This window comes from Adiantum capillus-veneris, chromosome 25 (assembly GCF_014529385.1).
Source record: "Adiantum capillus-veneris isolate H3 chromosome 25, ASM1452938v2, whole genome shotgun sequence".
Lineage (NCBI taxonomy): Eukaryota > Viridiplantae > Streptophyta > Polypodiopsida > Polypodiales > Pteridaceae > Adiantum > Adiantum capillus-veneris.
The window spans coordinates 37,842,750-37,869,496 of NC_140955.1; the positions used below are offsets into that span (position 1 = coordinate 37,842,750).

At 49.8% G+C, this 26,747-nt stretch overlaps 1 protein-coding gene across 4 annotated transcripts in view; it reads right to left on the reverse strand.

Annotated features, from left to right (window-relative positions):
- Positions 1 to 328: 328 nt before the first annotated feature.
- HDA14 (histone deacetylase 14) overlaps positions 329 to 26,747 on the reverse strand; it is a 185,636-nt gene continuing 159,217 nt past the window's right edge. The window contains exon 9 of one of the 4 annotated variants that reach the window (XM_086500816.1): positions 329 to 741. In XM_086500816.1, coding sequence (XP_086356942.1) covers positions 473 to 741 — 269 coding nt within the window. In that variant the 3' untranslated portion in view covers positions 329 to 472. Of the gene's footprint in view, positions 774 to 26,747 lie in introns of all 4 variants that reach the window. The other 3 variants (XM_086500815.1, XM_086500817.1, XM_086500818.1) reach the window with 3 other exon arrangements.

The following is a 26,747-nucleotide window of genomic DNA, read 5'->3' on the forward strand; positions in this document are numbered from 1 at the left end:
AATCGACATGGTATCAAGCCAGGGCGTCAGTTTTTGGAAAGGTGTTGATCGCAGTTCTGGATACGAGAGGGACATATACAAGAGACAAAATGGAGAAGAAGGCTGAACAAGTAGAAGCTTTTCTATGGTCAGTGTCAGACATGTAAAGTTCTATGCTTTTTAACACAACATACAAGACTTGCCTATGGAAGTTCCAAATGAGAAAACAGGATTCTTGTAAGAGCTGTGTGTTTTATCCCTACCTCCAAGCTCTTTTGAGGTGTTTTGATCTACAAGCATTGGTTGCTTAAGAACCACAAGACCTGATGTACATTCAACCCCAATTCACTGCACAAAACCACCTTTGTACATAATAAAAGAGGCACGTGGCAAGAAAATTTACAGTTATACCCCAGCCAAGGAAAAATTAGAACGGCAAAGCTGTACAATGATGCAATGCAGAAGCCGAAGTCGTTTTATACAATGCTCTGGGTCAAAGAGAGTGAATAGATTTAATTTGATCTATTGCCTTTCTCACCACAAGAGAAGGCTCATCATATAAAATAGCGGGATTGTCCACTTGCGATGCCAAGCTGTTTTCGCCCAGAAAAGCACGGAATGTTTCAGAGACAGAGTCAGAGAGAGACTTTAAATTGTAACCACCTTCCAGGAAGAACACACAGCGACCTCCACAAAGCTCTCGAGCTAGAGATTTGATATTCGCTGCCAGCTGGTAAAATGTACCGGTTGTAAATTGCAGGCCTGCGAGAGGATCCAAAACGTGTCCATCGTATCTATAAAGAGCTTATCATACTCAGTGACTTCAAGTAGAGTGCAATATATATTTATATGTAGCAATCTAACACGTATTTCACAATCCTTAATAGCACAAAGATGCAATTATCAGAGACTGCAAGAGACTTCAGTTAAAGTGCTTTAAGGACCCTGAGAATGATAATATGAGATTTTTCCTTGAGAGATTTGGTGTCATAAAAGTATGCCTTGCATCACTGTCAGCATTAACAACACAAAAGTAGAGCTTGTTTAAATTTAATCCACTGAAACAAAAGGCTAGTTTGGCTTTAAAATTATTTTGTGATTGAATATTTTTCTTTGTTTGGTAGCCTCTGTCGCCATAAGACGACATGACAAGGATAACAAGAGATGTTTTTCTAAAGAGCATGGATGTCATGAAATATGACTTGCATCACTGCACAAAAAGTAGAATTAGCTTCTTGCCATGAAACCGATGGGACTCTCTCTTCAAAGCACATCTTCATGGGCTCTTGGATTGGATGTTGGAATATTCAAAGATACAATCAAGGGAAGAGACACTATCTTTAGACTTCTACAAAAAGAACAGCACCACCTAATGATACATTGCATAGAGTTGAGCGTAACAGGTGGGAGTAAGAAAGGCTTGGGGATGATGTACTTTTGAGGACTTGCACCCTATCATTCAAGTAGTATAGAAAGACGAGAGAGCACTGTATATGTGGGTTCTGATAGGTTGGCATTCTCTAAGAGATGGAACAGATGCCTCAAAATGAATAGAGCTAGCAAAGGGTCTCCCAAGATAAGAGGAGAACTTTTGAAGAACATTGGGAGCTCTAAACAGTGCTGGTAACCTTGGAAGGTTAACTTTCACTGATAATGGGACAGCTTGCACCTAGCTCAAAACCAGCCTTGTAATTATCTTCGTACCATGGGGCAAGATCATTAGCCTCTCACCAAGAGGAGAGCATGCCAAAAGGGAAAAGGCATGGATTTCTATAGAGAAAACAATGCCAACAACACCTCTGCTCATCAAAAATGACCTTATCAATACCTGCTTCCTGGAAATTCAGTGAAAGCATCCAATCAGTCTGGCAATACAGCCTCTCTGAGAGAATTTCAGTGTCCGATTGTCAAGTGACTCTGAAACCTCACCATTGTCAAGTTAATCTTTGCCTGCTGTGCCTTTGGCAGATTTTCTTGTTTGCTCAAGGGAAGAAGAAAGTAGATGAATAGTACATTCCATTTAGGCAATCTAAAGCAAATACCACATCAATAACGGTGTGGTGGGGCATTGAGAGGGTTGGTTGGGAACACATTGATGCGTCTCTCTCTCTCTCTCTCTCTCTCTCTCTCTCTCTCTCTCTCTCTCTCTGCACACTTACTGGAGATTGGTCCAGATATGCTGATCACTGGATACTTGCAACCCATTCCTGATCTAAGACTCCAGGTCCCTTACGGATTGGGTAACTGAGCGTCACAGAGGCTGCATCATTTGAGGAAAAGCCTACTTTTACAAAGCATGGGATGCCATGGGTGCCTTTTCCAAATTTTCACCTCATGACATTGATATTGGAAATTTACAAGGAGAAGCTGTACAATGGACTAGTGTTGAGCACTACTACCAGGTCTATGTTTTAGCTTGACATGTATTATTGAACGCCTCTCTCCACTCGCGCGTAACCTGCAGCCCCCTCCCATCGAATAATTTGCAGGCAATGCGCAACCCACAGCGCGCCCCCCCACTGCCCAACAATTTCCGCTCCCCTTCCCCCCCAGTGCAGGTTTTTGAGAAAACAGAGTTTGAAAACGGTTTTTTTCAGCCCTGCAGGAAAACAGAAATTGCAAGCAGAATTTACAGAAAATTCGAAAATTCGAAAATTGCAGCATTGGCAGTTGCAGAAAGCGGGACCTTGTCTTGACTTGCAGAAATTGTAGGAAGTGCAAATGTATGCCATGTATGCTTAAAGTGGGAGAACATTTAATACATAATGTGGTGCGTGTAGTGTGGTCTCCTACTACCGTCGCAAATCTCCCTCTCGTTTTTTATGGCGACCAAGCACGAGGAAACAAAATGATAAGCTCGACCACTTAGAGGATGTAGTTCAAAAAAGAAATGACCGAAACCATTAACAAGATCAACCGCAACTTATTGGGCACAATAAAAATGCTCGACGAACGCGTGTTGGCCCAAGAAAGCAAGATAACTACATTGGGAGATCGTGTGACGGCCTAAGGCGAAGAGATTGCGTCACTCAAGAGAGAGCTCGTTGAGGCACGATCACGAAATACACTTGGAGGAGGAGAATTGCAACCTTCAGTAATAGAACAGCTCAACACGATCAAAGAGCAAGTGCGAGCCATCAAAGAGGGGGAAGAGCAGCACAAAGAAATGACAACCTCTTGGGTGGACATTATTAGAAAGACTCAATAGAAGGCAGATGACGCCGAGAAATGGATTGAGGTTGCCAAGAAAGGGAAAAGCAAGGTAACAACAACGTCCACACCCACCATAATTAACTTGAGACTAGAAGAGGAGCAAAGAAGGCGTGTGCGCTCTCTACATGTGAGAATTTGCGGCCTTAAAGACAAAGATAATATGGACGAAGAGGTAAAAGAACTCATCCTTTTAAGGGGGTTCATGAGCCGATGCACTCAAGAGCTTGGAGAGTGGGCAACAAGAAAAATGGGAGCAAGGGGGAAACCTCGAAAGAAAGGGCACTCATCCTTCGTTTTTCCTCCATGGAAGCGAAGGACTTTTTGAAGAAGAGACCAACTCTTAAGAAAACGGACATCTTTCTCGGGGATGATCTTACCCTCTCAGAGATCGCTCATATGCAGGAGGTAATGCCAGATATTAGAGCGGCAAGGGAAAAAGGTAAGATTGCTTTTTACCGAGATGGAAGAGTGGTGATATTGGAGCCACACTTCACATGACGGTGTGAGACCTATGGGACCACGCTCAAAGTTGCTACCTGGAATTGTAATGGATCTATGCGTCTTGATGTGGGTGCTTTTGAGGAAAGTTTTAGTGGAAGAGACATCATCTTCTACTCTGAGACACATCAGGCCCTTGGGTAGTCTATGCCTCACATTAGTGGATACAGATGGGAGACTGCCTGTAGACAGGAGACACGATCAGAGCACAGAGGGCGGGGCTCAGGAGGAGTGGCAATGTTATTCAGGAAGGAGTTGCAGCCATTGATACATATAGCTCGCAGGGATGAGCAATCTAGGTACATGTGGGTGAGATTGAGAGCAAAAACAGACAGATATCTTTACATTGCTATTTGCTACTTTCCCCCGAGTACGTCAGTGTATTAAGGTTTGGTCGAGGGGTGATGGTTGGATAGGGCGAGAGGGGAGAGGTGAAGGTGGGTAGAAGCGGGTGAATAGAGACGAGGGTAAGGGGGAGGGGTGAGGGCTGGGTATAGGGGACGAGGGGTTAGGGGGCCAGAGGTAGATAGGGGACGAGGGGTTAGGGGGCCAGAGGTAGATAGGGGGGTGAGGGGTAAATAGGGGCGGGCAGGGGCGAGGGGTGGTGAGGGGTAGGGACTAAGGGCGAGGGGTGGGTGGGGGGGCGAGGGGGAGGGATTAGGGGCGAGGGTTGGTTGGGGGGGCGAGTGCAGCAGGTAGGGCGAGCAGATAGGATAGGGGGGCTAGGGTTAGGGTAGAGTAGGTTTTAACGTCCTAGGAACAATACCAAGAAAAATCAAAGATCTATCCGACGAGAGTTGAACCTCGGACGTTGAACAAATCCACAAGGACAGAGAGGCAGTAGAGACAGTAGAGACGAGATTTCCTTTTAACAAATCCACAAGGACAGAGAGGCAGTAGAGACAAAGAGACACAAAGATAGAGATACATAGAGATATAGATAGAGACATAGAGACAGAAACAAGAGGATGACAATCCAATCTATGAGTGAATTCAAATAATTAAAACGAACAAGCTCGATCATAGTAGGACTCCAAAAACCAAATTATATCAATGAGATAAGAGCAAAATGGACGCACGTAGTAAAAGTAGGAGAATTTTAGAGCTAACACTGATTACAATTGAGATGAGAACTGACATGAGGAAGACTTAAGAAGAGGGAAAAATGGAAAGCTAGAGAGAGCTGAGGAGGGGATAGTCATATGGTTGTTGGTGGGAGGGATACCATCACCAGATTTCTAAAGAGTCAGGGCAAGTGATAGCACTTGATTCTGGATCCATTTACCAGCGGCAAGGAAACATCTTCTAGAGTGACTAACTGGACAGCTCCCTGTGGCAAAATCTCTTGTACCATGAATGGCCCTTGGACCAACTTCTTAGCTTTTTTCAGATACTTAGCTTGATAGAGTAGCACTAGTGTCCCTTGCGTTATTTTCGGCTTTCTTAGATGGCGATCATGCCACGCTTTGCGACGAAGTTGCTCGGCTTGCAGAGCATGTGAAGCTAACATCTTGCTTTCTTCTAACTTCGAGAGACGAGGGGTTTGTTGAAGCAATACCCGCTGTTACGTAAACGCTTCCCACTCTTGCTGAGCCTGAGTTGAATTCGTATGGTGCAAGTGCTTCTAAACCGAAAGCTCGCTGGAATGGGTTGTGGTTAGTGGTTGCTTTGAAGGAGGTGCGATAAGCCCAGACTGTGCCGAGGATAGCTTTGAGCTCAAGAAGTTGGATGCAGGTGATAAGCTTTCTTGAGAAGTGCGATTAGCACTTTGTTAGTGCTCTCGGCTTGCCCATTTTCTCTGGGATAGTAAGAGCAAGATTTGCAATGAAAAATCTTGTAGTTCATGAGGAGTGTGGAGATCAAGTCGTTGATGAAATGACTACCTCTATCACTTGTGATTTCCAGAGGGCACCCAAACCTGCAAAAAATGTTTTCATACAAAAATTTTGCGACAGTGGCTGCTGTACAGTCGATGGTAGCCACTACCTCGGCCCACTTGGTTGCATAATCCATTGCTACAGGGAGATACTTACGATTGCCGCGTTGAGTAGGTGGAGCAATTGGACCAACAAAGTCCAAGCCCCAGCGCTCAAAGGGCAACCAACCACGCCATAGATACCTGCAGAGGGCGGTTGGATTGCTTGCTAGGCTTGGGCGCACATCGTTGACAGACATCACAAATCTTGACATGAGCAATAGCATCTCTGAATAGATAGGGCCACCATAAGCCTGTGTCTGAAAGATTTTTTGCGTCGTGATGTGACAAGGGTAATGGCCACCTGTAGGAGGACAACTGTGTGCATCTTCCAGAATGTGGTCCACTTCATGAGGGGAGACGCACCTGCGCAGCACACCATCTGGCCCAGATTTATAGAGCTGTCCGCCAATCAGAGAGAAAGGTTTAGACTTCAGCAAGAGTCTTCTTTTTTGCAAGGGAGAAGCATTCTCAGGATATAGGCCAGTAGAGAGCAGATGTAACACATCTCCATACCATTCCGGGGTCGTGTCGACCTTAAAGAGATGACTATCCGGAAAGTCATCATCAACCCCGGTATCTGGCTTACCCGTGTGTATGCGAGAGAGGTGGTAGGCCATGACGTGTTGCTTGCTTGGACCGAGAACCACATCGAAATCAAATTCCTAGAATATCAGTAGCCACCTCCAGAATCTTCCTGCAACTTGGGGTTTATTCAGAAGATACCGCAGCGCATGATAATCCATGATGATAGTGAAGTGAACCCCTAACAAGTAATGACGAAACTTTTGTAAAGAATACACCATAGCCAAACCTTCCCTTTCTGTGGTGCTGTAGTTGCGCTTAGTCGCTTTTTTGAGTAGGCGACTGGCATAGTGGACTGGGCGATCTAGGTCGAACTCCTTGCTAGGCTGAGTCAAGACCACGCTGACCAGCATCAGTATGGACATGAAAAGGAGTGGACCAATCAGGAGCAACTAAAATAGGTGCCTCCGTTAGGTGCTTTTTGAGATAGCAAAAGCTTGGGATTCAGCTGTGGACCACTGAAAGGGTACGGCAGCACTAGTCAGGCGAGTCAAGGGTTGGGCAACCTCTGCATACATGCGAATGAACCTCTGATGATAGCCTGTATGGCCTACAAATCTTTGAACACCTTTGGGATTAAGTGGGGGGGGCAATCTTAAAATGGCCACTATTTTCTTAGGGTTAGGGACTAAACCTTCAACAGACACGACATGACCTAAAAGCGTACCTTGAGTTACCAAAAAGTGGCACTTGTTTGGATTGAGCTTAAGGTGCACCTCGCGACACTTCGAGAAGACTGCAGAGAGTTGAGCCAAGTGCTCCTCCAAGTTTTCCACCGGGGTGGAACATTGGGTGCCAGAGAAGGTGGAAAAATCATCCATGAAGATTCTGCGATTGTCGTTGAGCAGAGAACAAAATATGATGTAGACAATACGATTGAATGAAGGAGGAGCGTTTTTCAGCCCAAAGGACATCCTTTTGTAGATAAAAATTCCCTATGGAGTGACAAAAGCTGTCTTTACCTGGTCGTCAAGATGTATTCCTAACTGATTGTAGCTGTTGAACCCGTCCATGAAACTGTACAGTACATGCCCAGCGATATCTTCGAGGAATCTCTCAGTGAAAGGGGTCGGAAATCCATCCAGGATTGTCACCTTATTTAGAGCCCGGTAGTCGACCCAAACTCGAATTTTGTTGGACTTCTTCTTGGGAGCGATAACCATAGGGGACAACCTTTCTGAGTGCTCCATTGGCACAATAATACTTGCTTCTTGCATTTTTTCTAACTTGACTTTGACTGCTTCTGCATACTTGGGGTTGAGCTTGTAAGCCCGTCCTCTGACCGGCTTAGCCCCCTCAACCAAAGGAATTGTGTGGACTCCTAACTCTGCTGGGATCCCTTCCAAATCCTGGTAAGACCAGGCAAACACATCCTTGAAAGAGTGCACGAAAGAGATTACTTGGTCGAGTAGCACGGGGTGATCCCATAACCAAGTGACTAACAAGATAGGCTGATGGTTGTCAAGGTCGCCTAGATTGACTTCTTTGACGGGGTCAGGCGGTGTAGTTGGCGAGGATGCATTAGGAAGAGAAGACCTTGCCGCCTTTGTGAGCTTCCGAACATCATGAGTTGGCGACTGATCGATATTGAAATCGGCATACTCTTCTTGTAACCATCCCAGTGGAAGCTCATCGAAGGGAAGTTCATCTGGTACATAGGATAGCTTGGACTGGGTAGGGTATTAGATATAGGTGAGGCTGAGGGTGTGGCGTGGGTGAACTCTTGTAAAGGAGATTTCTTACCCCTTCTATGGTCTTTGATAGACTCACCAGGTCCAAAGGCTTCTACTGAGGGGCTAGCTGAGCTATCAACCTCTGGGAGCAATGGAGTCGGTGCACTGGGCTCAGCCACTGTAGCAACATTGGAAGATGGTGTATCCTCTGGCAAGGCTTGAATGGAGACCACATAGCAAGACATAGAGTGGGTAGCCTCCAACCACTCCAGCAGGTCTTCTTCTGGTCCATCCGGTGTAGTAGACTAGTTCAGTTGGGGAGTTGACTCCATTGATAGAGAACTATGATTCACTACCGGATCCATTCCCCCTTCAAGGCGAATAGGTTTCATTGGATAGCTTGGGCTATGTATCCACATTGAATCAGTTCCCCAATCATATAATGCCTTTGTGTGTCGGAGCCATGGTCTCCCAATCAGTAATGGAAATCCACCCTCTATTTGAGGGAGGCGAACTACAACAAAATCTAGGTTGAATGTGAAGTCTTGTACCTGCAGAGGGACCTTGTCTACTATTCCCACAAGGTAGACAGTTCTCTGGTCTGCCAAAGTCACTGTAAAGGGAGCGGGCCTTGTAGGCTAGAGACCCAATGCCAACATAGTGAATTCGGGCATCAAGTTGATACCCGACCCACCATCCACTATGACATCGGAGAAGTCGCGCCCTAGAATAGATGCGGTGAGATGAGGACTCCTGTAATCAGTGAGCGGAGCAACGGGAAATGAAATCATGTAGGACTCTAAGGGCTGCACTGGCAGGTGCCTGCCACTAGACCTTGCACCAGGGTACAGAGATTGAATGATGGAAAGGGTGTCACTTCGAAAATTTGCATCAAGTCGAAGCATGTCGTACAATGACACTTGCTGAAAGGTGTTTTTCAAGATAGTCTCTGCTGTAGGCTTCTCTCTTTTGATCAGTGCTTGCTCTGGTATCTTGAGCTTCAGCAAGTCCTCTACTGCCTCCATGAAGGCACCATCAATATCTGAGAGGAGAGGTAGGTTGGCTCTTGGCACTACCTACTGTTTTGTTAGCTACTAGGGGAGGTTGACTCATTTTTTTTTCCGAGAAGAAGATCCTTCTATTAGTTAATGAAATTGCCCATAGGACTACAACCACCTCTACGAGAGAGGGCTACAACAACCATGATGGGGAGACTCTCCCAATTAAAAAACAGCATATGTACAATGAAGCTAAATCAAGAAATGGGAGGAGGGAAAAGCCACACAGGTGGATGGTAGTGCCATCTGAGTACACCCTGGACCATGGTGAAAAAAGGCCCAGGACGCCAAAGTCGAAGGAAGGCCTCTCTGCCCTCCCTCATGCGGTCGGAGCTGCCCTGAAGTCTCTTGAGCTGTCCTCTGAGAGCGTGGATCAGCTCTAACCAAAGATCGCGAACAGTCTCTGCTAGTGGTACAGGGCGAGCCTCAAAGATGCCGATGCAACGGGCCTTCCAAATGAACTAGAGTGTCAGGCCACTGATGAGCTCCCAGCACTCCTCTTTCTCATTGCACCACTCCTGTGGAGTAAGCTCTGTGGCAGGCTGGAGTGTAGGTCGCCCCCCCCGCATCACTATCATCTTGCTGGTAGAAGATAGCTCAAACTGAAGCGCCGGGCCCGTGAGAGTGGACCAAGCAGCTGCCCCTCAAGTGTACTGCCGAGCCGTGGAGAGAGCGGGCATCAGCGGAAGAACACGAAGCCACACCTGCTGTGCCAAGGGACAATTCCAAAGACAGTGACACTGACTCTCCACAAGATAGTCACAAGCTGCGCATGCGGCCGAGAGACCACTATGCACAAGCCAGCTCCCAACTGCTGTAGCTCTATGTGCGACCAGCCATTGAAACAAAGTGACTCGCCTCGGCTGTCTGGTGTCCCACAACCTCTCCCAAAAAGCTGCCAAGAACTCAGTTGTGAGACCCTCCTCCTGCCAATGAGGTGCTGGCAGGGCGAGCCTCTCTGTGTGTTGCCAGTATGTGACGTCCCAGTCGAATAGTGTATTGAAAGAAAGGGACACCTGGGTGGTCTGCAGAAGAGAAAGGGTCCCTCCAAAGCCACTCTTTAGGATCCCACTGTACTCGTGCCAGTGGACAACACTCCCAAGTCCACAGTCTCCAATGACCAACCCAAGAGCAGCTGGGTCAGGATCGATGACACAAGTCCTCCCACACATGCCCACCACTCGGATCCTCTGAAAACAGCACTCTGCCACCTGCACGGCCTCTACTGCAACTCGCTGTAAGCGTCCCTCACCATGAAACTCGAAAAACAGGGAGGGAATAGTCTCTGAGCAAGCCCGAACTGAGATGAGAACCTCCAGTCGCGTGAAGGCTCTCATCCATCTGGGCGCTGCTGACTCGAGAGATGTGAGCCACTCAGTTGGTATTGCCTCGGAGATGTCCTCACACATGCTCTGCACCCCTCTCATGCCCTGTAGCTGAAAGCCCCGCAGCTCCTCTGACAAGCCTGAAAACTTTAACCGACTAGTCACCTAAAGAGCTTGCTGGACCCGCTGCCATGGAACCCCAGGAAACATGAGGCCGACTACCAACCAAGGGGCCTGTCTCAGTGCTAACCGTGGGGTTCCAAACAAGGGGTTGTCTTAGGCGCTCCTCGGCAGAGTTACCGGGGAACGCCCCCTAGTCCCCGTTCCGGCGTTCCGGGAGGCAGCTCCCTTCTCGAACGTTCCGGAACGTCCCGGAACGTCTGGACGTTCCAGGTGGTCAATGCAAACCGGAACGGCTATTCCGGAACAGTTCCGGAACGTTCCGAAACGGCCAACGGCTACAAACAAATTTGGCAAAAATTGAAAAAATTGAGGTAGTGTTTTGGCTTCTTTTTGAAGTGTGCAAGGCCTCAAGGACTCATGAAATGCACCCCCCTCCCCCTTTCTCTCCACAAGCTAATCCTCAAGGCTCAAGCTCTCTCCCTCTCACACTCTCAAGACTCACTCTCTCAAGGCTGAAGGCTTCAAGCCTTCAAGCTCTCTTCCTCTCCCTCCCACTCTCTCAAATCTCTCCCTCTCCCTCTCACTCTCTGGAGTCTCTCCATCTCACGCTCTTAAGCTCTCTCTCCCTCTCCCTCACTCTCTCTCTCTCTCTCTCTCTCTCTCTCTCTCTCTCTCTCATTCTCTCATCATCTAGTCATAGTAAGGTTGAATGGTCTTCAAAATGAGTTTTTTGTGAGTATTAGAGTCGAAGGACTCTAATACTCCTTGTATTTCAACACAAGGAGCTAAAAAATGCACTATTTGGGTGTTTTTTATACCTCCCGTTCAGCGCCGTTCCCATTCTGGACCCCTAGCCGTTCCCCCGTTCCGCGGGGATCCCCTTGCCGTTCCCGTTCCGCGTTCCGGGTAACTATGCTCCTCCGTGCAAGTAGGCTACCATTGCTCCAGGCCTCGCCGCAAGTGCTCCCAAGATCGAAGCAAACCCGCAACGAAGCGGTCCTCCAGTCTCCTGCTCAAACCAACTCTGCGCATCTCTGTGAAGATCCATCTGGTCGAAGGTTGCCAGGGGCCTCTTGCTTGAGGCACCCTAGCACGAACCCGCTGTAGCAAGAACTCCTTCCAGAGCTCCTCACCTGGAAGAAGTCCTCGGACGATGAACTTCCCAAGAAGGGCTTTGCTCTGCTGTGCTGGGTCTATGATCCCAAGCCCTCCCTGTGAACAAGGAAGAGTGATGACCTACCAAGCCACTAAGGCCCGGGCTGTCTGAGTGTCACGCCCTGACCAAAGGAGGTTCCTGATCAGCCTCTCTACCTGGCTGATACAAGAACTCGAGAAGATCCAGCAAGAAGTGATGTACCACATAGTAGCCAACAACACTTGGTTGGCCACTACAACTCTGTCAGCCAAAGAAAGTCGCGCGGAGCTCCAATGTAACAACTTCCTCCTGATAGACAGGAGGAGGGGAGCAATCTGCTGCTCGGGAGACAAGTCCAAACCAACTTGACAGCCCTAGTACCGAACTGCAGTGCCTGGGAGAATCCACCTGAAACCCTCGCCTGGCATCCAACCGGGTACAGGAGCACTACCAACCGAGAAAGCCACTGTCTTTCTCCAGTTGACCAGTGTGCCAGATGCACAACAGAAGGTCTCTAGAGCCTGCTCACAACTGTGAAGGTTGGCCTCCTGGCCAAGGCTGAGTCGTCAGCAAACTCAGCGTCCACAAGCTCATCTCCCCGAATAGCGAGTGCTAAGCCCCGTAGACCAATCTTCTGCGACACCAAAAACCTGCTCATCGCCTCAGCATAGAACAGAAAGAGGAATGGGGCAAGAGGGCAGCCTTGTCTGACCGAACGTGTGAGCATGCAACGATCACCTCTACCTCCTGACAAAAGTACCTGACTGTGTGCCCGTCTGTACAAAGCTGACACCCCTCTGATCCAAGCATCTGAGAAGCCCATCCAGCATAGAGTGCCCTCCAGAAAGTCCTAGTCAACTTTGTCGTAGGCCTTCTCAAAATCGAGAAGAAGAATCATCAGATCCTCACCACGGAGCCGCGCTAGGGCAGAAGCCTCCCAAAAAGTAAAGATGTTGTCAAGGATACTACGCTCCTTGACAAAACCTGTTTGAGTCCCATGTATAAGGCTCTCTAGAAGTGGCTGGATCCTCAAACTCAGAGCCTTGGCAAGAATTTTGTAGGCTGAGTTGAGGATGGCGATGGGGCGCCATTGTCGAATCTCATCCAAGGAGCCACCCTCCTTGGGAATGAGGTAGATGAGACCCTCACTCATGCTATCAGGCATCTCTCCTGTGTGCAAGATGTACTGAAAAGCACTACAGAGATCTGGGCCAAGCAAGTTCTAGTACTCCAAGAAAAAAACTGGGAGTCAAGCCATCCTCACCTCGACAGCTACCACGGGGGAGTGCACTAAGAGCCGTGTGCAACTCCTCAAGTTGAAGTGGCAGCTCAAGCCTCTGACGCATCTCCTTAGTCACAAGCCAAGGCATCTGTGCCCATACCTGCTCCGTGCATGCATCCTGACGCTCTGACTGAGGCTTTGCAAACAGTAACTCACGGTAAAAGTCAGTAGCAACTGCACGCATGTCCTCTGGCTCAGAAGCAACTGACCCGTATGGCCTCCTCAACTGACTGACCTTCGCATACGTATGTTGAGGTCCCACTGCCTCAAAGAAAGCACCAGTCAATCTGTCACCCACCTATGTCCACTGAGATGCCTGTCGATGGAAAGCAAACTCATGGCGCCGCTCCTCTGTGCTAACAAGCTCTTGGCGAGCCTACTGTAACTGCTTCTCCAACGAAGGACTGTCTGGATGTTGCTCCTGCATCTTCTGCAAGGAAGCAACGCCCAGTCTGAGACGTTGCTCCTCCTCTCTTGCTGTAGCCAGGCGAGCCAAAGACTCCTGGAGAAAAAAGCGACTAAGCTGAGCTAGTCCTGAGGCCACTCTGTCAGCAGGAGAATTCTGCATGTCCAAGCTCTCTGTCTAGAGAGCCTCTACTCGCTCTCTAAGGGGTAGAGTCCAACAAGACTTTCTCAGGGATGCGAAGCATCGTACTCCCCCTCCTCTGTCTATCTGCCACTGTGAGGATCACTAGTGCATGGTCCGAGAAGGAAGTCCCTTCCAGAATGCCAACTGTCCCACCCAAGTCACAGAAATGGTCACTAGTGTAGAAGAGATCTATCCGCGATAGATTCACTCCTCCCACTCTGCGGTCCGAACGAGAGAAAGCCAGGCTGTCTGGGGGCCTCACAAAGCTAGAGTACTGCCACACATCTGAAACCCTCAGACTCATACAAAACCTCTCCCAAGCTGCCAGCTCAACTCCATGCACAGTAGCATGGCTACCACCAATCCTGTCAGAAGGGTCCTCCAACATGTTGAAGTCACCCCCTATGCACCACTGCTCTGCCTGCGGCAGAGACTCAACAGTCTGTGACCAAAACTCTGCTCGTGCACTTGCCACATTGGGCACATAAATGTTTAGGAAGCCCACAAGGCAACCCTGAACCTGCATAGTGATCCACTAAGCCCTGCCTGGCACAATAATCCCTCTGACCACAATGGCCTGCTGCAAAGAATCCACAATAGTCATACATATCCCACCCTGGATGCCTCTAGGTCCAAAAGTAGCTGACCAAAAAGTATCATATCATCCACGCAAGAGTTGACCACAACGTCTAATGCGGCTCTCACACAGATGATGCTCCTGTAGCATAAGGAGATCAATCTCTCCTCCCACAAGGCAACGCTGAAGCTCCTGACGCAGTCGGCCCCTCTGACGCTAAACCTGGGACCCACCTAGTCCCTGCACGTTCCATGAGACGATCCTCATGGGGAACGAGAGAGAACAGATGTTGCCGCAGTAGCTAAACGTGCTATCTTCGAGGCTGGCTTGGATGGGGAGTAATCCGCATCCGAGCGTCCTCTAGATAGGCGTGACTGCAAAGAGTGCCTGGCCTAATCCCAAGTAGACCGAGCCGTACGTAAAGCAACCTCCTCTGTCCAAGAGTCCTCATGAATGTGTACATAGCATGGCGAGCACTGCGTATCAGCAAAGAAGTGAACCACAATGTGTCTACATCCTACAGCACCTGGAGGGGTCACCGCAAACTTGGCCAATGGCCACAGAGTCTGAAGCATGTCTGTAACTCCTGCGTCTTCCATGTGGTGATAGAACTCTAGGGCCTGTGTATGCAGCCACTCCAACACTGAGTCGAGAGTCCACTCAGTCTGGTCCGTGCCGCAAAGGGAAAAAGAGAAGCCAACCGCTGAGTCCAAGGCCTCTATCCCCCTAGCTGCAAGGAACAGAACATGAACCCTGAAGCAGGCTGCCTCAAGGTCTGATGAGGAGTCGCCGAGAAAGCGTGTAAAGTCGTAGGCAAAGAAGTCCCATTGGCGCCGAATGTCGAAGCTCGTCAGACCACGAGGGACTGCTGCAAAGGGAGACGTCTGTACCTGTAGAGAGGGTCGCAAGAAAGGTTCTCCCTCTCTCCCCAAGCGACTCGTGGCAAAGGCGCTGCCAAGAGATCTCCTAGCAGTCGGAGATGGCCATGCCCCTTGAGTCGACTGTGGAACTGGAGCGGGAGGGGGGTGGGGGGGGGGGGGGGGGGGGGGGGGGGGGAGGTGGGGGAGGGGGAGAAGAGAGGCGGGGGGGACTGGCAAAGGTAGAGGGGCGAGGGGGAGAGGCCGCGGGAGTAGGAGGCGGGGGGGAACTCGGGGGGAGGAGGGACTGTCGAGGGTGAAGCTGGGGTGGGGGCTGGAGCAGGGACCTCCTCTTGCTCAAGAGGAACGAATTGGTTCCCCGTGGGAACCCAATGCTGCTGGGCAGGCGCCTGAGGACCACTCTGAGTACCAGGCTGTCGTTGTGGCCCCTGCCGTCGTCGACCACGAACTTGCTGCCATCCCTCCTCCGCTGGAGCCCTAGGCTCGGAGGGTGGCTCTGCCTATGTGCTCTGTGTCTTTGCCTGTTGGCTGCTGGCCAACCCTTGCAGGCTGGGGTTGAGTCTGTGGTGTAGGTCAGGGCCTCCTCCATGGACAGGCCTTCGCAAGATGGCCCATCTGTCGACAAATGAAGCATTGGTTCGGGAGGCCCGAATACTCAACGCTCTGTCTAAACCAACCCCCACTCACTGGAGGAAGGAGGATGACCTTCGGGAGAGTGTGAGTGTCCCTAACCAGAACGCAAACTGAGGGAATGCCAGCCGCCTTGGCAGCTACTGAGGTTGCAGTGCGAGGTGTCTCCAGGACAGTCCCAATCGCTGAGCCTATCCTGGACAAAAGTGGTAGGTACTCCCTCCGCAAACCAGGAAAGCAGACGGAGATGGGAATGTCTGCCTCCTCTACCAAAACATCTGAAGCAGGGTCAAAACCATGTCTCCACTGTCGAAAGTTGGCTCGAACTGCTCGGATGGTCAAGGGGCTCATGGCGATGACCTTGGACGCCATCTCGAAGGTCTCAAACTCGATCTAATAGTAGCCTCGTCCGAGGATCTGAGGGTCCAAGATCTTGCCCACCTCTGCGAGAAGACGGGCCTGGAGAAGGTCACGCAGCTCCTCTGCTAGGTCTGGTACCGAGAATCTTGCAGATGACAGAAGTCGCCTACAAGCGCTCTACCTCTGCGGCTAGGCTCGCTTGCTCTGTCGATGAAAGAGCAAGTCAAATGGTGGGCTCAGCGGGGTCGAGCGAGGGGAGTTCGGAGGAGTCCCTCTGTGGTGGAGCTTGAGCCTCCATCTGTGTCTGTTGCTGTGAAGAAAACGCGAAGAGTCGTTGACGAGAGGAGGCCTTTTGCGCCCGAGTACGTCGAGGAAGATGACTATCTCAGTCAAGCACAAAACCGAGGATGCGAGGCGGGGCTGCCGGGATTAGAGGGATTGGGAGGCGAGACTAAACTGAGGCGGGGCTTGGAGGAGGGGATCGGAGGGATGCGAAGCTAAACTGAGGAGGGATTGGAGGCGAGGCTAAACTGAGGCAGGGGTTGGGTTGGGGGGGGGGGGGGGGGGGGGGGGAGGGGGACTACGTAGGGCAGGGCTGAAGGGGGCGGGCTTTGGAAGCTGGCTGAGGGCTATGAATAGCAGGTGGGCAGCGCGCGGGACGCGCTGGGCGAGTGGGGGGGCAGGCGGGCAGGCTGCGCACGGCTCAGGATTGGGCAGCGCGCGCAGGGCAAAAGGGGCATGGAGGCAATGGGGCTGTGCACAACAGGGCAGTACGGGGGGGGGGGGGGGGGGGGGTGTAGAAGCTGGAACGCGATGGCGAGGGAGAGGACAACAGCAGCGAGCCTTCAACTCCGGGAGGTCATTTTTGTGACTGGAGATGAAAAAGTTGGACCGTCAGGGAGACTTAGATCAAGAGCAGCTCTCTGTGTCCGTGTCAGCACACCAACAGGCACTTCCACCTGTTTCAACCCATTTTGAGAGGCAACTACAAGAGTGGAAGGCGGAGCCTGTGGAATGGTGCTTACTGTGATTAGGTTGATCTTTGGGAATGTAAAGTCTTGTTGGTTCTGGCTTGTGCTTGAAGATGTGGATGCGCCTTCTTTTGGGCAGGGGCAGTCCTTACTATAGTGATCCTTACCTTCAGGGCAGTGTCGGCAAGGAGGGGACCCTTCTGGCAACGGACATTTGCTCTGATAATGTCCATACTCCCCGCACCTGTAGCACAAAGTTGGCCTGTTGGAGAGGCGAGGTGGTCTCGGCCCTTGCTGCAATGGGGACGGATGCTGATGTGTAGAAGCTTTGGGGAACTGAAGGAGCATTAGCATGATAAGAGTTGCGAGATGCAAAGTTGTTGTGCATACCTTGCATAGGAGGTGTTGTCAGCAGAGGTGGCATAGGGTTTTGATGGCCATAGGGTGAAACTATATTGGATGCAAGTGTCAACCCTTGTTGAAGGTTGGGGGCGAGGCTTTGTTGTAGTTGCCGCATTCCCTTCAGATAATAGCAATCTTTGTCATCATGGCCAGGTTTCTCACAGAAATGGCAGTAAGCTCGATGTGGGCAGTCCTGAGGAGGATGCCCTGGAGAGCGACAAGAGGTACACCACACCATCGGCAGCTTAGTGTCTTGCTGTGCCCGGAGCTCTTCTAGCTCCCGCTTGGTTTGCTCTAAAGCCTCTTGTTGTGGAGATTTTTCCGGTCTAAGAGAGAAGGTCCTCTCCTCTTGAAGTGCTCTTTGTAACTTCAATGCTTCTAACTCCCTGCGTAAAGAAAGCAAGGGGTCAGAGGGATTTTCCGTGAGTGCTGAGGCAGTCTCCACCTGAAGGGGGTCCTTAAATAGCCTCCTTGCTCTTTCTATCCTCGTAGCGGCCACTATAAACTCCTCCAGTGATGCTTCAAGTCGAAGACTTCCGCGTAGTTTCTGCTGAGACGTCTTTGGAAGAGCTTTCTCTACCCACTTCTTGACCATAAATTCCCCTGGTTGCTGAGGAAGCTTGGCAACCAGAGACTTGGTTTTAGTCATGAGTTTTGCAAAGGTCTCCTCTGGCTAGAGCACCATGTTGGCCAACTCATCCAAAACCTTTTCCTTGAAGTCACCTGGCCTGAATGTTGCACAGAACTGTTGTCTTAAAGCTGCCCAAGTTGGAAAGTGATTATCTACAAACTGACTGTACCACTTGTCTGCTAAACCATCCAAGGTTGATGGAAACATCACCAAATAAGCATCTTCTCTATTAAGACCACGACCTCTACAGAGAGATACAAACCTCCTTGCATGGTTGTCTGCATCGTTTGAGCAGAGTCCCTTTAAAGTACGAAACTTGATGTTTACCTTGGCCAAAACACTAGTCAACTCCTCCATGGCCTCTTGCTCAGGAGCCTGTTGCTCAATAGCTTACTGTAACAAAATGGGAGAGGGCTTTACTGGGGAAGGTGACCTCGAAGATGTAGAACCGGATGGAGGAATGGATGATGCCGCATGCGGAGGTATGGGTGATGGGGTTGGTGGACTTCTACTAGGTACCAAGGGTTGACGCCTTCTGTGGTAGTACTTCAGAGGACTCAATAGTGCGCTTTGACGCTCTAATGACCGCCTTGTATGTGTCATGCAGTAACCACAAACCCAACCAAGCTTTGGGCAAGAAGATCTTTAACTGGCTGAACACCGATCTAGACTCTACTAGACCAAGACGAGTGACTAGACCACCTGGCTGGACCAGGGACGAGGAAAGACTAGACCAAGGACGAGAAAGGACTAGACCAGGATGAGAGCTGGTTGGACCAGGGCGAGAGAGGACCAGACCAGCAGGACGAGAGACTAGGTCAGCTAGACTAAGCTGTCTAGGGTGAAACTGGACAAGACCAGCAGGCTGCACTATGCAAGGTGAAGTAGGCGAGGCTAGGTAAAAACCAGCTAGCTCCTCGATTTGTACCTCAATAGAGAGAGAGTTCAGTTGAGGTCCCACCGAGCGTTCCAAAAATGAAAGCACCTGTAGCGTGGATAGTGTGTCGTGCTCTCTACAATGGGTGCTCCTCAGTGCAATGTACGTGACATCTCACTCAAACAAAATGAAAACACAGGAAACAATAGATAACAGCAAATCAACACAGAGACACAACAGCAGACCAGAACATATGGGCTCGACTATCTCAAAGGAACCAGTACAGACTTTGGCGTTGCAGCACACTCAACTCCAGCCCAAAACTCACGGGTACAATGGGGGTGTTGAGGCTCAGATCTGCAAGGATGGTGCAAATGTGCTGTGTGTATAGACTCTCTCCTCTAGACGACGATGCTGGACCATATATGGAGAAGATGATCCTGATGACCCAACAGCTACTACTCATATGTACAACCATAAAGAGCCACCGACGGCTTATAAATGTTAGCCATCTAAGTCTATCTCCAAACTGAGTGGTGGTGACCTGGCCATGATGTCCACTAGACCACCGTCCGTATCCCTGCCACTTGTCACTGCCCAGCCCAGAGAGTCCGTCCAGTGTGAACCAAACCAGACCAACTGTACTACCTATGTGTCCTGAGAAAGTGACACTGTAGCCTGCTACAGTTTTCAGTGGATCAGCATTTTCATTGAGGAGAGCAGCAAAGACTAGACTGACCACAGCCCATGCAACATGGGTAGATTGGAGAGGATGTGTTCACATGTTCAGTTTCAAGAGCCTTGGACGAAGCTCTTGCTCTTTGACACTTTGCTGGCTTCTGCATTGCTCTATGGAGCTGAAATTTGGGGACCTTCATTGGACCATCACGGGAGGACAGGTCGCACTGATGTATGGGGGGACATGGAGAAGCCACTAGTCTCTATGATCTCGCGGCTCATTAGAGCCAAAGCTTCAATACCACGTGCCATTATCCGCGCAGAGCTAGCTGCCCCCCCACTAGTGGTGGAGGCACTCACCAGATATGTCTCCTTCATACACCGCATGTGGGAACTTCCGAGAGACAGATATGCCCGCCTTGCACTTGAGTCCTCTCGACAGTTAGCCATGCAGGGAGATAAAACATGCTGGTATGGGGAGATGACATCATGGTTTCAGGCGCATGGGTTCAGCATAGACAGATTGCCCCCCTTCCAATACTCACTGGATGCACCCTCTCTGACTCTTACACAGCCCGAGATCACCAAGCTCATCCGCCAGGACCTGACTCAGCTAGACACGAGGAGGACATGTATACAGCCAGCGTAGGAGCTGGGCACGAAGATGGCTTTCTACACAGAGCATCTTCTCCAGCTTACGGAGACGGTTTTGTGACGAGGCCCAGAAACATGGACACCCACTTGTCCCATGGGATACGATGTGCTATTGGCCAGATACACACATCTTCACACCAGCTGTGGATTGGGACTGGGAGATACAGTGGAGTACCGGTAGAGGCCAGGACATGCCTCCTGTGTGACATGGAGCCTGAGACAGTTGCACTACACATTCCACTGCCCCGTCTACTACGAGATACGTGGCCGCTTCCACTACTTGTTCAGAGAGGGGTTCGGACCACTCTCCAGAGTCATGCGATACGAGGATCAGAGATGCTTGGGTCTGTTTTTGCTGGGGCTGCGCAGACACAGAGAGAGCTTGATGAGGGGAGAGGCTAGCCAGTCTTAGAGGCGGATCACAGGCCTCTTTAGAGCAAACACTAGACACCCGGAGGAGCTAGAGCTCGTCGCCTCACACCAGAGGCACATTGATCGACTGAGCGACCGAGCTAGGGAGATCCAGACATCCACGACTGCGGAGGACTACACAACATCGACGGAGGCTACATCAGAGGATTCGGATCACTTTGGCCCGACATGCACGACGCCCGGTCAGGTTATTGACCATGGAGGAGATTGATGAGATCCGCCAGCGACCAATGCTGGATCTTTTGTGATTTAGCTATCCCACCTAGCTGCTTAGCTCACACCTAGCAGTTTAGGATTCCATTGTGTTTTACTTTGTCATTATTGTTACTCTGACTTTGTATCAGATCCACCACATTGTAACTTTATGGTCTCATAGGTCACTTTGGCCTTTTGAAGACGTTGGAGAGGGGGAATGGGGGAACACGCCCAGCACAAACAAAAGGGACTCTCTATAGCTCAGGGTATTCACAGCACCCCTATCCTCTCAAAAAACACCTTCAAAGAAAACACTCTACACTAGCAGACCACCGCCTGCTCGATTTCCACTGCTCACACACTCAACAAATTCACCACACGACGTACACCTACTACCACTGCCTGTCTCCACCCTTACACACGCACACAGCAACTCCATCTCACTCTCTCACACAACACACCGTCGGTTCGGGGGGGCAAACACATCCACACAGCCGGCACCGAGGAGAACCATGAAAGCAGGAAAGAGAAGGGGGGAAGGGGAAACAACAGCACGGGAGGCAACAACGACTTGATTGCACTCCACAAAACACTTTTACAAACTCACACTGCCATCACCATGGCCATTTACACAAGAGAGATACAAAGGGCTTTGACAGGCACACTCCTCTGTCCAAAAGCTCCACTTTTCAGGCTTCAAACGGCACAAAAACTAAGCCAAAAATCCAAGAAGAAGCCCCTAATTTGATTAATTTTTTACTTTTATAGGGTGGGGGGTTCAATTTGGGAAGGTGCCCTCTGATTGGTCCATGGGGCATCCTTTTTTGGTATCTTTTGGGAGGGGGGGCAACGCCTTTTTCCATCTACTCTCTTTCTCTCTTTTGCTCTTGGGGGGGGGGGGGATTAGCGATGTCGCTATTGTCCCCTAGCCTTCTTATTTTTTATATTTTTTATATTTTTACCTTTCATTTTTACCCCTTTGTGGCCTCCATCTGCACTGCCCCTTGGCTTGACTTTGACTCTCTCTTTCTCTCTATCCATCCGACTCCTCCTTGGCCCCTTTTGCTTTTTGGCTCACTTGGTCTTGCCTTTGCCCGGACAACCTTTGGTTTCTCGCTTGGCCCAAATGGCCTTGCTCTTGAATTCACCCTCTATGCTCTCTGCCCACCGCCTGCTCTGGCCTTCTCTTCACCTTGGCGGGACTACTCCCTTAATTATGCACCAGGGAGGGGGGCATTAGCGATGTCGCTAATGCCTCCTCCCTCTTTCCTTCAAAAAACAAGGCCCAGGCCCATGGCCCGCGGGAGCGGCCCCCAGTCCGACACCACGTCATCATCCGACCATCCACACTCTCACGCGCGGGCGCGCCACCTCAGGCGCCGCCCCGCCTCGCCAAAAGCCGCGTCTCCTCCGCTCTGCAGGCGCCTTGCGCAACCGGACACAGCGCTCAGCGCCAAGCGCCATAGCCACAAGCTCCAAGAGCTCCACTTGTAATATCAATACAGCACACGCTTCTTGCCCTTATACCCCAGCTCCAACGTCCTTGTATCCACATGTGGGGCGATTTGGCCGCCACGTGGCAGTGCCTAGGTTCGACTCACTTTGAATGGCCTCCAAGGCCTTGAAAATTTTATATAAAAAAAACCTCCATGGAAAACCAACTTCTCCCCTCCTTTCTCCTATCTGCCAACTGGCACCTGGCGATCCAATCACCGAGTCGTAAAGTGGTGCCAAGTCCCCACTGCATTCCGATTTCCCGGAGTTCGCTATCCAAGGCCATAAAAAACTTAAAAAATCATCTGCAATTGTCCACTGCCCAAATGCTCCCAACTTCGTTTCGCTGTATCTGACCGACCGAATCTCCGATTGACGTGCAGTCAATTCGTGCTAACTCCACATGATGCACACTTCCACCAAGAACCTTGGCGAGGCCGGAAAACTGCCAAATGACACATCTTCAAATGCGGTCAAATGAGCACAGACCCGGCCCCCGGAAAATCTCCTAACGGCCATAACTTGCTATCCAGAGCTCCTATTCACATTCCGAAAAGACAGGCATGCTCCATAACTCAAGCTCTACACACGTATCCACCCACACCTGCCTGGGCCACCTGTCCCCAGTTGCCCTGTCCGTCGGGGATCTACTACACACTTCAACTTTAAACCGCAATATCTTGAGCACCAGGGCTCTGTTTGACGAGCCGTCTGGACCGGATTCTAGAACACACTGAACACCACATTCTAGCACATAAAACCCACATCTCGTTCACAGAAGGCCACCAACCTACTTGGCTCTTTGCAGCACACCTTTGGCCTAAAAGACCACTTCGAGCATACACCTCCGCTATCCTTTGGCTGCCTAGGGCCTTGGTACTTGCCCTAGCCTTCTGCACTGCACTCACATGCTGCCTCGGTCACATGCTTCCCTCAAAAATTCTATGTATACAGATATGAGGGAAGACTTGGACAAAGAGATGCTTAGTAAGCGGGATAGAGAGCATCTTCTCCAACTAACAGAGGATGGATATGTGATCATACCAACCTATATGGACACTCATTTATTTTATGAGATACGATGCGCTATTGGTCAGATGCGCACATCATCGCATCAGCTAGAGATTGAGACTAGCAGATTTAGGGGAGTACAAGCAAAGGCCAGGATATGCTAGTTGTGTCATATAGAGCCAGAGACAAAGTTACATTACAATTGTCATTGTCCGGTATACTATGAGATACGAGGCCCCTTTCATTGTCTATTCAGAGAGTTCTTTGGACCGTTGGCTAGAGTCATGAGATATCAGGATAAGAGATGCCTCGGGTTGTTTTTGCTAGAGCTGCACAGACACAGGACTCACTAGTGGTTGAAGAGGTGCTACTCATCCCTTGGTCTGTGTCTTCTGTCACCTCTCCATATGCCTTGCAATTGTCTACTAGATACAACACCTCTTTCGTGACTTGCTCAAAAGTAACACATGCCTTTTAAGTGCAAGTCTTTTTTAAGAGTGTCATTTCGCAATCCTTCTATGGGAGATACTTGCTAGATATGGGCACCGCACATGGGTTAGCATACTTAATGGCTTACATAATTTTTCAACAGCCGTCGGATTTACTTGCTTCCCACATCATCTCACAGGGCTAGCACAGTGGATTATATTATGGCCACGCCGAGCTTTCTTTCCCATATATTGAGGACTTCACAGTTGGACCCCAGCCCATTTGGGTAGCAATGGACCATGCCCTTTTGACACTGTACATCTCCTTCCAGCCACCACAGCTCAGAGGACACGAGAAGGAGGTCCTACAAGAATACTTTCACTTCGGAGACGAACTCTGTTTACATGGATGGGATTTATAGACGCCTATGCACAAAAGATCCAGGGCGACCTTTGGAGGAGCTCACCCATATTCTGACAGAGACTCTACGAGATGAGGTTAGCGAGGCTTATCCACATACACAGCCCGAGCAAAGACGCCGTTCTGGGACTATATCCCAGAACAATTGGTGGTATGATGAGGAGTGCATAGATTTGAGAGCCCAACTTACAGAGAGAGGTTTCTCTAAGAGTCATCACTCATAGGCAGTCGCATATTGCCTTCCAGTGTTTAGTACGTCAGAAGAAGAGAGACTTTCTGGCTAGCCTTGAGCAGGAGTTATACCAGCTATTTTTGAGTCAGGATTCAGTTGAGGCTTGGCAGCTTTTTCATGAATCCTCTCCTCCTCTAGCTATTACTTCTCCGGAGGTAGGGGCCGATATGCGCATCCCTATATATAGTGTCACGGCAGCCACCTCTACCGGAGCCACCAGAGCCATGCCCACATGCATGTCTTCTTTACAGCGGAGATGGAAGGAAAACCATTGACAGGATGAAGCATGGGAGAGCTTGTGATCATGAGGGATTAGTGGCCGAGCATTTTATTCATGCTAAAGATATGCTTGTAGAGCTTCTAGCTATGATGTTCAACCGTGCAATGTGTGAGGACTTGCTTGAGACTTGGAGTTTGTCTACTATTGTGCCTATCCTAAAGGCAGAAGACCCTATGGAGCCTGGGAACTACCGTACTATTATGATCAGTCACACATTAGCACGGTTATATGCATCCATTCTCGTGCAGCAGCTGAGCAGATGGGTAGAGAGACAAGGTATACGAGCAACAAGACAGGCAGGTTTCAGGAGGGGTTTCTCTACTCTTGATCGCGTCCTGACTCTACAAGCCATTATTGAGGAGGGCAGGTCACATGGGAAACGGATATATTGTAGCTTTGTGGACTTCCGCAAAGCTTTTGACATAGTACCTAGAGCTAGACTGATGAGGCAACTGGAGGTCATTAGGGTACCCACAGAGCTCATTTGGGGGATTATGGCTTTATATAGATCAAGTGCGAGCAAGTACGCACTCCTGAGGAGATTTCTAACCTAGTTCACTCCGCTATTGGAGTGAAGCAGGGATGCCTGCTATCTCCTACTTTGTTTGGTATGTATGTAGATGAGGCCTCTGATTACATTACGAGACTGGGGGATAGAGGAGCACAGCTAGCAGGGACATGGACCTCACTTTTGTTATATGCTGATGATATTGTGCTGATTTCTGACTCCCCAGAGGGAATGCAGCACCACTTGGATGCCTTATATGTGTTTGTAGAGGATAGTGGACTGTCTGTCAACTTTGCTAAAACCAAGGTTATGGTGTTTAACACCACACCGCAGTGGGTCAGGAGGTCAGCTCCCACATTGTGGAGTATACAGATGCATATACTTATCTGGGGGTAGTTTTCAGTGGGCCAATTTTTTTGTTGAGAAGAACAGCAGAGACGAGATCGACTAGAGCCTATGCAGCCTTGAGAAGACTTGAGAGGATGTGTTCGTAAGTTCAATTTCAGGAACCTCGAACCAAACTTTGGCTTTTGATACCTTGATGACCTTAGCTATGATGTATGGGGTGCAGATTTGGGGCCCCTCAGTTGGTTGTCACGATAGAGCTCGCAGCACTAATGAATGGAAAAGGATGGAGAGGCCCTTGGTATCTATGATTTCCCGGATGATTAGAGCCAAGGCCTCAATACCTCATGAGACTAATAGAGCAGAGCTAGTTGCCGCTCCGATGGTGATTGAGGCACTTACTAGAACAGTCTCTCTCATACATAACTTGTGGGACCTTCCCAAAAACAAATATGCCCGGCTTGCTCTTGAGTCTTCCCGGCAGTTCACCTTACAGTGAGACACTGCCTACTGGTATGGACGGATGACTTCTTGTTCCAAATGCATGGTTTTAGCATGGACAGACTGACTCCCTTCCAATACTCTTTGGAGGCCTCCTCTCTCACTGTGACACCGACATAGATTACTATACTTATCCGCCTGGACTTGATTTAGATGGACACCAAGAGGACTTGGATAGGGCCTACTTAGGAGTTGGGCACGAGGATGGCTTTTTACAAAGAAAATTTTCTCTAACTCACGGCAGATGGCTTTGTAGTCAGGCCCAACTATATGGATACACATTTATATATGGGGTGCGGTATGTTATTGGCCAGATACGCACATCCTCACACCATCTTGAGATTGAGACTGGCAGATATAGAGGAGTTCCGGCCAGGGTTGTCCACGTCCGTCGAACGGAACGTCCCGTCCGTTCCGTCCCGTCCCGTCCGATCCGTCCGATCCGTCCGGGTTCCGTCCGATCAAAAAAAAGTGACCGTTGGCGGACTTTTTTGACTGTTTTTACAGCCGTTTTGTAGCGCCACATGCTGGCAGTTTTTGAACGTTAAAAATTGAACGTTGGGAGCCTTGGAGCCTTGGCCCTTGGGGCATCATAAGCCAATGTGCCATCCCACCCCCCCCCCCTCAACATCCACACACACACACACACATGTCACACACACACAAAGCCACATGGGCTATGGCCATGGCACATGGAATTTGAATTTTGAAGCATGCTCTCTCTTTAACCCTCTTCTCCCTCTCTCCTCAAAACCTATATAAAGTTGCCCACCCTCTCTTCTTCTCCATATATCCCTCAAGCTCTCT